The 14,531-nt window shown below is 47.9% G+C and overlaps 1 protein-coding gene across 1 annotated transcript; it reads right to left on the bottom strand.

Moving 5' to 3' along the window:
* Window positions 1-9,633: 9,633 nt before the first annotated feature.
* Window positions 9,634-14,067, bottom strand: RPS15A (ribosomal protein S15a). The gene is made up of 5 exons (XM_064672913.1): window positions 13,951-14,067; window positions 12,741-12,878; window positions 12,465-12,544; window positions 10,968-11,053; window positions 9,634-9,769 (listed from the first exon to the last, which is right to left on the bottom strand). Exons 2-5 carry the CDS (start codon window positions 12,871-12,873, stop codon window positions 9,676-9,678), a joined length of 393 nt encoding a protein of 130 aa, XP_064528983.1. The 5' UTR covers window positions 12,874-12,878; window positions 13,951-14,067; the 3' UTR covers window positions 9,634-9,675.
* Window positions 14,068-14,531: the final 464 nt, after the last annotated feature.

Genomic DNA, 14,531 nt, shown 5'->3' on the forward strand with positions numbered 1-14,531 from the left:
GGTGCTTCCTTGGTGCTGTGGGAAATAGCAGACAGTTAATTTAGCAGTTTGATTTTTATGACACTTAGCGTAACAAAACCATCAAGGTCAGCCTGAAGTAGTCAAAAGACATAGGTATTCACACCAAACATTGACATCCTTTAATAAAAGGCCATGCATCTCCTGTAGCACTTAAAAAGTGATACTTGTTTTTAAATGAAGGGGGAAACAGCATTAAGAGCCCAGTCTTGTGGCTCTGATTTGCATAAGTCCATGCCCCCACACTGCAGGGACAATAACAACCTCCATGGGCTGCTCTCAAATCAGTCCAGCTGGCAGTGCTGCCTCTCTGAGCCATCAGAGCCTGGTGGGGGTTGGATCTGTGCCAGTGGAAATCTTCCCTTCAATTGTTCGAGCTTTGGATGAGGACTGGCTTGCACAGACCTTCAAACGTGAGGCTCAGCGAGATTTGCTGAGGAAGGCCAGTTCAGCACATGCTGTCCATTAAAGGTCAGCAGTTTGGGGATGAGCTTCACCAGGCAGGAGCCAGGATCAGCCCTTATCCCTCAGACAGACCATAAATTGCCTTATCCTTCAGGTTGGGTGGTAAAGGCAAGGACCTGAATGTCCTCTAGACTGCGAGGGAAACCTGAAATCTCAATCTTTTTCAAGTATGGGCAAGGGCTTTCCCCCTCCCCTTCCCTCACAGCTGAGCACTGGCACGGCACCAGCCCTGCTGCAGCCCCACGCTCAGCCCGGTTCCCCACACCCCCGTGTGCTTCCCATATAATCTCAGTTGTTGTTCTAGGCAGGCGGCTGTTTTTACTTAAGGCAATTCTATGCTTTTCATTGTGTTTTTAATTTTCATTTCACCAAGATTCACTCCCACGACCGTGTTTTCTGGCTTCTTCCAGTTTTTGTCCTTTATTTTTACTGCTGGAGTCAGAGATGATTATCTCTAAGAAAGATATTTCAGCTGCATTATATTGATGCTAAATGCTGCTTTTCCTGCTCTGTCTGATTTTCCATGCGAGATGCTTTTCATGCAGCTTTAAGTGTTGCAAATTGTTTGCCACGTCTCCAAGTTTCCTTTTGCCTGCTGTGGAAGGTGCCAGCATTCCTATATGGAGGGGACTGCAGCCTCTGGAGAGGACCAGAGAAACCCCCCACAAATGCAGGCTGCTCTGGGGCACTGTGACCTCCCCCAGTGGTATCGCAATGTCTTCGGGCACCTCTGTCTGCATGTCCCAGGCACAGCTCACTGACAGCAAGGGGATCACAGGGATCACAGCCTTCCCAGCAGCCAGCGCATTCCAGTGCTGGCATACAAGCTGTGACACCTCCATCCTTGCCAGCACCTTCTCCAGCATGAAATGGAGATCCTCCAGCCCACTGGTAGATGCCCAGGCAGCAGGGAAGCACTGCTGAAGTCCAGCACTAAAGACACTGATGCCACCCAAAGTTGGTACAAGCTGGACCTGGCCAAGACTGTCCTTCTGGAACATCATCTCCTCCATGACAGGCGGCTTATCGAGGGGCCACATGAACCTCAAAGTATGACTAAGGTCTCCAGAGATGCACCTTCCTCCTCCTTTCAGGCAGAGGAGATATGCCCTCCCCAGCCTCTCCAGCAGCGCTCTGCGTTAGCCTTCCCCACATTTCCTTCCCAGCACCGTTGTTGCCTGCTCGTGCTTCAGACCACCAGTTCTTGGCTGCTTCCTCAGTGCCCTTCCACAGGTCCACAGCAGCCTCGCTGCTCCTACACACACATTACACAGAGCCTGGCAGTGCCATCTGCTCCCTCACTGTGCCAGCACCCAAAGACAGGAGAGCAGACAGCCCTGCAAGAGACAGCAAGAGCATCAAAATAGCGTCCCCACATTGTCACAGGTCACCAGCAGCCACAAAAGATCCAGCAAGGTCCTTGTACCCTCATCTGGCCATGCTGGCCATGCCTTGCAGGGGACACTTGTTTGACTTCAGCCAAGCCAGTGCTGTAACCTCAGCTTCTGAGTTTTGCCCTCCCTGACAACTTGTCAGATCCCTCATCTCTCAGCTCTGCAATACCTCCCAGCACACCAAGAGCCAGCAGGTCTGTGCCCGTACCAGACCCTCAGACTGTACAACATCCCACAGGCTTGTGAAATAATATATAGTCAGGGCAATGCAACAGAGCAAGCACTACTGAAAGCTGCTGCTGGCTCAGCGTTTTTATTTTCAATCAAAGCAGCATTTTTTATTTTTTGTAATAGTTTTTCCCCCTTTGGCATTTTCATTAAAAGACCAACAGGAAAAAAAAACCCTCAACAATCCCAGAGTGGAAGTTATAAGCAGCCTGACACCTGGTAATGAGATATTTCAAGCTCTGGCCTGGCACTTTTATGGTATTTCTGAACCAAGCACTCAATCAAGCAGACTTAGAACAGAAAGTTTGTTACTCCCAGGTTTTTCATCTTATGTTTCAGCAATGGAAGAATATGGTACAAATAAGGCAGGCAAATACTTGGCAAGTAAATACTTTTGCCACAGTTTAATTATTCCCCTCAACATAAAGGCTCATGAGATGGCTCCTGTGACAGTACTCAGCATTCACAGCCCACCTGAGAACCTCTTGGCTCCTCATTTGAAACGCCTCATGACTTTTCTTAAGGAAAGAGAGCTCTGATAGTCCCTTTGTCTGTTCACTCTGTTGTCTTCCCTTCCCCAAGCAGCTCTGCAACCCCCCATACACCTTCACTCAAAGTTTAAGTGGGACAGTAAAAGTCCAAGTTTGTCCATTTCCACATGTTCTTACATTAAAATGTAGGCAGAAGAGATGAGAAATTGCTGTTTCAAAGCAACAACTCAAAGATGATGCCTACTGAACCACTCAAGTGCCAAGAGATTTGTCTGGAAGCTGTTGCAAGGGGACCCTTCTCCCACACTGGCTGGCAGCCACTGTCTGCCCCACACATGGACCCTCAGCAAAGCTTTCCCTCCCTCCTTGCTCCAGGATCTTGGGGATGAAATGGCAAGCCCTCACCGAACTGCTCAATGCTTTTAAAATTACTGCAGGCCCTCGCTCCCTAAGGGTGAGAAATCCCAAGCCCCATGGAAGGAGAAGGGGCAGGGCAGAGCCTGGCACAGCCAGCACGACCCAGCAGGCTCTGGGCAGGCACCAAGCACCTCCCTGCAGAGCCCCAGCACCACTCTGAGTGCAGGCACTGAGCACCTGAAAGCACCTGGCACAGAAAAGCAAGACAAGACTTAAGATGAGCAGGTTCCCATCAGCAGAGGGGCAGGTAACCTGCACATTCCAGCAGCCAGCCTTATCTCCACCCACCTCCTCAGGAGACAATAAAGCTTTCATGCCATCACCTTCATGTCTGAGATTGAATTCCTGTGAGATTATCAGAATGTTTCCACTCTCCTCCCACTCCAGCCACAGCTCCAGTTAAGGCTGTTGGCTGTGGCCAGGAGTCCCGGGGGGACTGGCAAGGGGTGTTTTGCCCTCACAGGAGCTCTGCAGCACACAGAAGGAGAGCAAAGCCACTGCAGACAGGCAGCTGTCAAGCTCAGAGTGGGGGAGAAGAGCCAGCTGGGCCCTCCCATGCTGCTGTCTCACTTGTCTCCTGCATGACACAAAGAAGGGAAGGTTTTCTCAAAGTACAGCCGTTCTTGGGCCACTCACTCACCTCCCACAGCCACTGACACCATCCAAACGCTGGAGCTAATTGCAGGGACAGGAGAATCATCTGCATTCTGCCCACAACAACCCATTGTTATTTTTATGCACGCACACAGACACGAGGAAAGAACCCTTCTCATTTCAAGCTGTGCTATTATGCTAACTACAGAGAAATAAATATGCCACACTGTAGTTAATAAGTGTCATTCACATCAGTATTTATTCCAAACATGTTTCCCCCATCACGCCTGTTCTGCCTGGAACTGCTCATCACTAAAGAGGAGACCTTTATTTCTAGTGATTTAAGCAGACAGGAGAGAGTTAGCAATTAAAGCACACTTTTGTACAGTTTAATTCTTTTTATTTCAGCTATCAGGGAGCGTTATGTGCTATCACTGCATCTATTTCTGGAGCCACCACCTACCAGCACTGGGTTTGTAATTCACATATTTGCAGATGGGTTCTCCAGCCTGGGCATGGGAACAGGGCTGACTCCTGATGTGCAGTGGTCTTGTGGCTTTCAGACCCATGTCCTGCTCCATAGGACCGGTCTTTCTCAGAAAAACGGGCTCAGAGTCCTTTTTGTTCAGGTACATTCCTGTACTCCAGGGCTCTTCAGTCTCACCCAGTGCCTGCCATTAGGTGCTGTCTGCAGTGCCAGCAGCTGCCCCAGCACTCCCACAGCCACACCAGGAGCTGCCAGCAGCCGAGCACAGATCCAGGCACCTTCGGTTGCTCCCTTGAGGGATTATTTCTCTGCTCATCAAAGGCTGGTGAGGACTGAATGTCATTCAAGAAAAGTATTTCAGAGCTAAAAATAGTCTCCTGATTTTTGCTTCCCTCCCAGAGCAAACGCCTGCCTGGTAGGTGGCAGATGAATTTTGTACAACACACAGCTCATCTTTCACCTGACGAAACACAAACACAATAAGCAAGGCTTCACACTAAAGTCCTGCTACCTGGGCTGAACTAGAACTACTTTTCATATTAAACTGAAAACAGAACCGAGTCAGAAATCCACCACCAGTCATGGAAAACAAGAAAGGCTTTGACTTCTGTCCAAGGACAGATCCACCTGCCCATCCTCGACAGAGCAAACACAGGTCTCTGCACAAACACAGCGAGGTGTGCAGTCAGCCCCAAGACCCACAGCCTGCCCCAGTGAGGTAAAAATGGTTTCAAACTTGAGGAGTGCAGATGCTTAACTGAGGGGCTAATGTTGCTGCCCTAAGGAATGAATCCCAAGGACTGAACGAGGGCCAGAGCTAATTACCAGCCCACACAGACTTGTGGATTATGTGTCGAGGATCCTGTTATGCAAGAATACAGCTGGGCATGTTATTGCAAGTGAGGAGACAAGTATCCATGTGAATTGCAGAGGTGTAGGGAGAAAAGGAAAAAAAAAATCCTTTCATTTTCCGCCTTTTTTTTCATTTTGACAGTTAAAGGCCTGATTTGTAAAGATACTAAAAACCTAAAGTTCTCATTGATGTTCCCAGACTTTGCTTTTTAAAAGGGCATGGAACAGTGGACCAAACGCCAATTAGTCTCCATCCATGGAGCTAATGAGACTGGGAAAGTACCCAGAGATGGGTTACAGCAGCAGCTTTTCTCTTAACTTCACTCGTCACCTACTTTTCTCCTCCTGTTCCCAGTTGCAATCCTTGCTCTGTCCCTCTTACAGCCTGGTCCAACTGAAAGCACAATTAACTTGCATCAGCAGAAGAAGACAACAAGAATGGTTATGCCATGTTTCTTCACCACAGCAGAGGGGGTAAATCCCACCCTAATTTAGCTCTGGAGGTGAAGACAGAGGAGTGTTGCACATACATGTTTCTATCCAAGATCACATACCAAGTATTTTGTTACTCCTGCCTTTTCCATATTTTCTTGTATTAGCGGAAGAGAGACATCTAGAGCTGACAGGCAGGGAATTGCAAGCTTTTGGAAAAACAGGTTTCTGTAGAATAGGTAGCATGGTGTGTTTAGAGAGTGAGAACAGTAAATCAAATGAATGAAATATGAAACAAATCAAGTCCTGGTTATAAATAATAAATTTATAATAGCAATGGATTATAGAGTAGCAGGAATGTTCTCCATTTCCATGGCCCTCACACAACACTAGCACCAAACTGTGAAAAAACCACCTCCTTGGCAGTTAGAAAGTTTGGAGTGGGTCACATAGCCTGCTAAGACACCCTGTCAAAAACAGACATGCATACACAGTGATTAAGTGCAGCACCAGCAGATAAAACCCTCAATAAACTGTAACTAAACTAGACTTGGAACTTGAATCGTGCCCTTTTAATCCCAGAACAAAGCCCCGTGGCCACCCACTAGCACAAAGGTACCAACAGCATCACTGTTCTCAACTGCATCACAAGAATGAATCAGGAAAATTACAGCCCCTGAACTGCATGAATAAAATGGCAGCACTTGAGCAGAGAAGGCATCAGAGGCATGAGTGAGAATGCCACCAGCTTCTGAAACTCCTTGACTCCACTAGGATAGTTCTCTGGACTGAATTGTGGTTAAATCCATCTGAGTATTTACTGAGAGATGGATTAACTGGCAGTAAGGCACTGAACAATATATACTCATCTTAAATCTAAATTATCTAAATAGCATGGGATGAGGGAGAAAAGGTGCATTTCCAGTGAAGCCACTGTCACACACCAGGCTTCTTACCCTGTTGCTGTATTTTGAAGATAGTTATTCTCACCTCTCATGTTACCTTAAATCAGGCTCAAGTGCATCAAAGACACAAAAAACTCTCTTTGTGGACCGGAGCACAGAAGGCAGGATATTCATTCTGCAGAAGGAGCAGGGAAGCAAACCAAAGCCCTCTCGAACTCCTCTCACACCGATTACGCTCAAGTCTCCAGCGATTCCAGGTTGGATGCTGCCATCTGCTGACGCCTTCCCATTGCAGCAATAAATAGGTATTTCTCTGGATGCATGGCAGGCGATTTGAACATGCTTTATCTTGCTCCTATGGCATAAGGAGCAATGGCAACTGACCTCCCGTAATACTGATCACACATCTGACCGCAGAAGTGAGATGGGGCTGTACTCGCAGGGGGGTCACCAGCCTCTCCCAACTACTTCCAATTTACTAATTCTCACAACTCAAATTAAGTTCTGATCCCATTCTACTACCTGTGACTGGGTGTTGATGCTCACACCTGCTTGGGAGCAGGTCATAAGGGACTGCAGGCAGTGAGGCATCACCACTCACTCTCCACACGGTAAGGAGGGGCTGCTCAGCTTTGGTGTGCAGGGTATGGAGGTGACACCATCACTTCCAGACTCAGTGATGGACCACAGGGTATCCAGGACAGCACCAGGAGCAAAGCTTGTTAACTCAGGGGTTTCCTCAGAGTCCCCCACCTTCCCAGTTGTCCCCACATGAAGGTCAGCTGTCTCTGTCCCACAGGGGACTCCTCATCACTGATGTTCCCTCTGCCCCAAAGGTACCAAACACCTTCTCTAAACTAACACCTGGCCTTGATTGCCTGTTGCAACCCATGCTGCACTTTCAGCTTTGTGCCACTTTCCCTTTCCCCCCATTAACCCTTTTCTCACCAAAATGCTTTTACCCACAAACTGCTTGCCCAAGGCATACATACGCCCTCAGCTCACAAAACACCCCTGAGGTTTAAAAAAAATACCATTTTCAGATTTTACCATGTCCCAGAGCAAGAATTTCTGCAAACCCATTTAAAGCTGTTGTGTTGCAAGGCGTGTCATAATCCCATGTGTCAGCTCCCGAGTCCACCTTCCTAAATCCTTGAATCTCAGCCAGCAGCTGAGGAGTAAAGCTCTCACCAGTGAGGTGCAAGCTCAGAGATCATCTCGTGAGCTTGGATCAGCTGCATCAGCTTCCACATGTGGTGAGTCCATGTGCAGTTACGCTTGTAGATATATGGTGGAAAAGGAGTATCTGCTGCTGCATCTTTCCCTCCAAGTCATCCTTGCTACATCAGAGCTCTAATTTCCATTTAGTAATTCTATCAGTTTTGTTGGCCTGGCTTGTGAAATACATTTACAGCCCATTCCCAACTTCTCTGTCACCTGAGAACATCAGAAATTCTGTTACCTCGGGAGTCTCTGTGGTAGTAAAGGACATACACAGCTAAGCTGGGTCAGAAAAACTTATGTGTATGTCCTGCATAAAACTGGTTTAAAACACAAATGTCCAACTAGCAGGGAACTTGTTAAATTCATCTAAAGGAAGCCTTAAAGTGTCACTGACCTTCTTGCATCAGGTATCAGGAACATGTTCTATTCTAGACCTGATAGAAGTCAAGATTTTATAAAAAGGAATGGTGGAATCTTGACACAATCTTCAGGGTTACTCTGAGCAAGAAGTACAAAATCTCAGGTGTGTCAGTGCCTGGTACTGCAGGATGATCTCCATTATGGATATGAAATAAAACACCTGTAACAAAATATCTTGATTCAACAACAAAAAAGGGGTTAGAACAGATTCTTTTCACTTTGTAACTACTCTAATTCAGTGTACAGATCTTTATTCTCAGCTAAGCAGATTTGTTTCCAGTCAAACAGAACCACACTGATTCCATTGAATGTTTTGATGCCATCTCCAATCTATACTTTGTGACATTAACCATCACATGACTGAGACAAAGCAGGTAAACCAGCCTCTTTTATTATTCCCCTGCTCTTCTCAGCCAAGCTCAAGTCAGTATGCTGGTGCACACACCACTTCCCACAAGCACTTCCAGAGCCCTGCTGGTATTTCATGTTCCTGAGAAAAGCCACATCAGGTGAGACTGTGCTGTCTGTCCACAGAGTTAAGACCTGTTTGCTGAGCAGCTTCACCTTTTCTCCATAAAAAGTGACAGACTAAACTGCTACAGGTTAGTTATAGAGTTCAGAATTTGTGCCTGAAGACAGTCCCTTCCATCCCAAAGCTCTGTGAGGAAGTATCACCTTCAAGGCACACTTTCAGCTCAAGCAACATACCAATCATTGGGATGTATCACCAAGCCGGAAAACTTTTTCCAAAGGGGTTTGCATCAGAACCACAAATTGAACAGCTGTTTTAGTGTGCTGGAACAGGCTTGCTACAGTTCAATAGGCTCCTTCCTGATAAAGACTCCAAACAAAGCAAAATAAGGCAAGGGATTTCCAGCAGCTGTCAGAGGACAATGCAATCAGCCCAGCTTGCTGCCCATCCTCTAACAACTGAAGTTGTCACCTGCTCCCTGTACTGCCTTGAAATAATTTGATTTCTCTGTATCAAGTACAATGTGCTGTCATGCATCAGATGCCTGAAACAAACACCAACTCATTCAATACTCAATATTCACTATCCATAGGTTCAGCCTTATTTCCTTGTTCTAAAAATCTTAAGAAATCACATACAGTTACATCTTTGTGGCAACATGTAAAGCAGTTGCACAGCAACAACCCTACCCAAAACTGTGTGTTTCAAAAGACTTCCAAAGTAAAAATTTGAAGGGAAAAAAAATTATTCATCTCTCTACCTCAGTTACTCCTTACAGCATATGATGTGGAACAAGTTTGTGATCCAAAATCAAACCTCAACCATCTTAATTATTCCACAATTCCACACACTGTAAGTTTTTTAACAATAAACAGGAAATACTTTCTGGCAAGGCATCTTCTATTATTTCAAGAAGTGAAACCTCAGAGTCACACATGTACTGAACACCTGTGAGGTGACCCCATGCAGGACAGCTGGGTTTAGCATTAGTTCAGCATCACAGCTCCGCTGCTGAGGCCCTCCTGTGCAGTCATCCCAAACTATCAGTCCAGTGGGAAGTATTTAAAGTATGTTATATAATTAACAGAAATAAAATTGTGACAGGGGATGGTGTGGAACCCAAACACCATTTGAAGTGAAGCTGGAACTTGAGCACTTTGGAAGAGCTGTCTGTTAAAAGCACTGTCACAGACAGTGTTCAAAAACATTAAAATACCGATTGGAAACACCAGAGTCCATTTGAACAATTTATTAGTATCCTCTTTTTTTACAAGTTTTAGAAAAAGAACCCCAGGATTTTGCCTCCTGTGTGTTTTCGCCTCGCCTCCTCATGGTCCATGATGCCAGCTGAGGTTGTCAGTACAATGTACCTGCCAAGAGAGAACAAATGTTCAGTCTATCACTGTGTTCCAGGCTGGTGCAGAGCTGACAGCACCAACTGCATCTCTCTGTTACAACAGCAAGACCTGTGCCTGTAAGAATGGGCCTAATACAGCAAAATCAGGTTACCAGACAGTGAAGGCAGCTCCTCTCACAGCCCTTCAGCACACACAGGACATCCACAGCCTTCTGTTCCCCAAATTTGCCTGTCTCCTTGTGCATTCCCACTGGGCAGTGCCCATTCAGCTGCTGCAGCAGTAGCACCTCAAAGGTTTCTAGATAAAGTCCACTTTTCCATCTTCCAGGGGTGCTGTTATCCAGCACAGGCAGAGCTGCCTTGGTGCCAGGCAGCTCCTCAGCTTGGGGCTCTGCCTCAGTGCCCAACACTGTCTGAGGCAGGTGAGGCTCTGCATCTGACTGACAATTGCAGCAGCCACTGTCACTGCCAGTGCCAGCACCTGGACTGCCAGCACCCCTCACCCACACAGCTGCGTGTCTGAGAACATTTTGTCTCACCAATCTACAAATACTCTTAAAAATCCCAATGACAACACACATGGGAGGTATTCAGGGACAGCTGAAGGAGTTACTGCTGGAGCTTTAAGAACAGAAATTACATGGAACTGTTAATCCTTCCAGACTGGCTGAGGCCCTGGAGACTCTTCTAGCTCTGCCATCCTGGTACACTGGCATTTACTGCTCTTGACTCAGTTTATTTTGGGAAATACTGCATAATAGTAAGATTTTCTGTGTTGTGCAAGTTTGTTAAACAGAGGCTCTGAGTCTCTCATCACTTAATATCTGATTAGTTCACACAAAATCAGGACATTTGAATTTCAGTAATATAACCTACTTCCATTGACCTGGGAACTTACATGACTCCTCCCCATTTACAAATGGCCATTAATAAAACTAAAAGAAGTATGAGAAAAGTCCTGTTTTCTGGTAAACTGCAGAAATGTTGAAACGAGGATTTACCAAAGTCAAACAGAAACAGGTCCTTGCTTAGCAGTGCCCCTTTAAAACTAGTTAAAAAGAGCATTTATATGGAAGATGGATTTTTAGACTGGTATTTACCTCCACACTGATCAGAGGAAAGGTGTCAGGTGAGGCTAACTCAGGCAGTTTGCACGTGTAACAAACTCCCACATTTTTACACACAAGCATTTAATTCTTCCTCACACTTACCCAAACTGACGTGAAGGCAGCAGGTTGTTCTGCCACTTTTCCAAATCCTTCAGCTGAACATCAAATCTGGGACTGATTACACCACACTGTAAAAGAAAATTCCATTACAAACTGAAGAATTTTATAGACTGGATTTGCACATTTGTCATCCCAGTTCAGTGGCTGAAGGAGTTTAACAAGTGCAGTTACACACGCTCCTTTACCCACAGTATGAGCAGCAATTCCTCCCACCTGAGACCCTCACACAGTAACTATCCAGCAGTTATTTCCTCAGCCTCATACCCTCCTCCTCAACAGACAAACCTGCACTGCTGCTGGAGCTACACTAACCAAGTAGTGCCCAGACCTGGGAGACAGAAAAGCACACTATATCAGCAAAAATCCTGTGATTACTCTAACCATAGATTACCTCTAACCATTGTACACCGTTAGCAAAAAATACATGTAGATTTTAATCAGGAAAAAATTAACATGCACAGAAGTTACTGAAGTTTTCAAGTTAATCATATTACTGACCATGACCACCACTACCACCTCCAGTTACCTCACTGGATCCAAGTACATCAATAACTATCCAAGACCAAACCAGAAGCACACCTTCCTGCACTGTGCGCACTTTTCTAAACCAAACAACTGTTCCCTTACTGCAATGATTGAGAGATACTTTATATCCAGCTGCACCCCAGCAGAATTAGAGGAACACCACACTCAAACATCATTATAGGCATATAATACTGGTCATTTGGGAGTGTCAGAATTCTCTGCCCTGTACACTCAAGCAATTTTCAGCTGCAATATGTATTCATCATAGAGATACCCCCAACATGTTTTGAACAAACAATTTTTTTAGTTCTTTACTGAAGAGCCACCTCTCACTTGAAGAGCATAACTGGAAACAAGGATGCACAGCAAGTCAACACAGAACTAGACAGTATTTTGAGACAAAAGCAGTTAAAAAACTTTCAAAACACACATGACTGACTCAAATGCCCCAGGAACTTAACAAGCACCAAATAACATAACATTCAACTTTCCACCAACTCAAGAAAAGCCCCCTGGCAGCAGGAGAAAGGTTTGTCTTCTCCACATCTACAGGTATCAAACAACAACTGGAAAACAACTTGGCTCCTATCGCTTAAGACAAGTCTTCCAGATAGTTTAAACATCAAAGAAACTGAGGAACCACTAGACAGCCACAAAGCCTCTGAAGAAAGAGAAAATACACAGCACTTGCAAGCAGACTTCCCTGAAAATGTGTCTTGCACATTCAGAATTCAAAAGAAATGCAATTAATGACCCATACTATTATGAATCTCAACAAATTAACCAGCCTGTTAACTGGTAATATCCATACTGCTCTCATTTACATGGATTCAACAAATACCACCTTCTTTACAAGCAATTCTTTCAGAAATGGAGCAGATAAAGTCAAAATAATAACAGAAGTGTCATTAAAATACATCCCTAGAAAACCGAAATCAGGAAGACAAACCCTACCTTGTTGAGTCTGCCTGTGAGGTTGACAACAATCTTCCCAGCTCTGTGGTCATCAATTATCTCAAATTCACCGATGTAACCTGCAGGAGAGACGAGCAGACAATCAAATATGTAACACTTAGCTACTCTCTCTATATATACTTAAATATATGTATAACAGTTAACTACAATAACACAGCTCATTTACTATCTCACATAACTCTAGTTCAAGCCCCTTGATTTAGTTTTACTCAAGAGCACCCCCAGGCCCCAGGGGCGAGCAGGGCCAGGACTCACCGTGCTTCATCATCACGGTGAGGAAGCGGACGATCACCTTGGAGCACGGCCGGATGAGGACCTGGCGCTTCCCACGCTTCTCTGCGTTGTTGATGCTCTTGAGAGCATCTGCCAGGACGTTCATGCGCACCATGGTGCCTGCAGGGAGGGGTTATGAGTTATGTGCACAGCTCTTCAGCACAGAAACCCTGAGCAGCGCTGCTTCTTAACGCTAATTTTAGGCCTAAAAGGTCCAAGACTGGCAGAAAGTCACATTAAACCCTAAAAAGCACTCTCAGGGTAAATAAGCGAATCAAGTGTCGTACTCAGGGGTGATCAAGAAGAGTGATCCATGACAAGAGTTCCATGACAAGTCAGGATATCTGACACTCACTTAAACCTTGTATCAAAGCACGCACAGGAAGGTTTCAAACCCACCATGTCAGCAGAGTGACACCTTCCCCAGGCACATCAGTTTGGCTTTAAAATTCAGTTATGCAGTATCAGCCCTGTACAATAACTGGGTCCTACGTGGTGTTAAATCAACAGATGGTGTTCGGGTCACTGAGCTGCAAAACCCCTGCAGGATCCACAGACAACACAGAGCTGCGGGAAGGAAACCCGGCATCAGCTCCAGTGATAATGCCAAGAGGCCGGGAGCACCCTGGAAGGGCGGGGATGACTCGGCACGGCCACCCGGTCCCTGACAGAGCCCGGGCGCCGCCAGAACCCGCCGCGACGGTGCTGCCGATCAGGGTCACCGAGGCAGGTCCTGCGGCACACGAAGGCTTTCACCACTTTCTAGAGGAAATCAAAGGACCAGCCCTGGCCGATTCCTGCCCGCGACCCCCTGCGCCGGGGCTGCCCCCAGTGCGGGGCCCTGCCCGCCCCCAGCTCCGCTCCCTCCTCCTCCGCACGCCCCAAGTGCCCCGGCCCCGCGGCGCGGCTCGCCCGCCCCCTGCCCAGCGCAGCCCCGCTCCCCGCAGCTCCGGCCAGGCCGCCGCCGCGGTTCCCGCCGCCCATCGCTGTGCGGCCACGGGCGGGACGCGCCGCCGCCCGCCCGGCACTCGGCGGGCTCCGCGCGGCGCCGGGGGCAGCGCGGGCGGCCCCAAGCGGGCTGTGCGGGTCGGGCGGGGAGCGGTGTGCGCGGCGGCACGGGCGGGGCGGGCGCGGGGCGCGGATGGCGGCGCGGGCGGGCGGATGCGGCGGGGCCCGGCCCAGTCCCACTCACCGGCGGCGCGATGGCGGAAAAGGAAGGGCCGCGGCCGCGCGGGACCATGGGAGCGCCGCCGGCCGCCACGAGATATCGCGAGACTCGGCGCGCCGGGCCTCGCTCACCCCCATTGGCTGGAGGCCCGCGCCGCGCTTCCGGAGCGACGTTCCCATGGCAACGGGGACGCTTCGAGCGGTCGGGTACGCCGGGGCGCGAGGGACAAAACACTGCGCGCGTACGGGCAGCGCCGAGCCCCAGGAAAGCCTTCCGTGTGCCCCAAGTGTCCTCCCCAGGGACAGCGTGAGGGCTCGCACGGGCAAACCGAGGGACTGCGGAGAGCAAAGCCACACCAGGAGGATGGGCTGTGTTTCTACTGTTTGAACGCCCAAGGGGAAGCCCGCGCTCGGTGCTGTGGCAGATGTGCAGCACCTCAGCCGTGTCAGTGCAGGGGCGGAGGGGAGGCACCAGAGCTCGTGGGAACAGCCCCGGGACAAGGGGCAGTGTCACCGTTTGGCTTTTAACATCTTTTCTAGCAACGGGCTGTGCCAGTTAAGCACATCACTTCCTAAACCATTCCCCCCACGTCCAGGATCTCTCAC

This window comes from Pseudopipra pipra, chromosome 16, assembly GCF_036250125.1.
Source record: "Pseudopipra pipra isolate bDixPip1 chromosome 16, bDixPip1.hap1, whole genome shotgun sequence".
Classification (NCBI taxonomy): domain Eukaryota; kingdom Metazoa; phylum Chordata; class Aves; order Passeriformes; family Pipridae; genus Pseudopipra; species Pseudopipra pipra.

Bases quoted from the DNA above. Each gene is read 5' to 3' on its own strand.
- RPS15A (XM_064672913.1), bottom strand. From the start codon at position 12,873: ATGGTGCGCATGAACGTCCTGGCAGATGCTCTCAAGAGCATCAACAAC. The intron at 12,545-12,740 runs GTGAGTCCTGGC...TCTCTCCTGCAG, and splicing joins CACCGTGATGATGAAGCACG to GTTACATCGGTGAATTTGAG. The intron at 11,054-12,464 runs GTAGGGTTTGTC...TTTCTTTTACAG, and splicing joins TCACAGGCAGACTCAACAAG to TGTGGTGTAATCAGTCCCAG.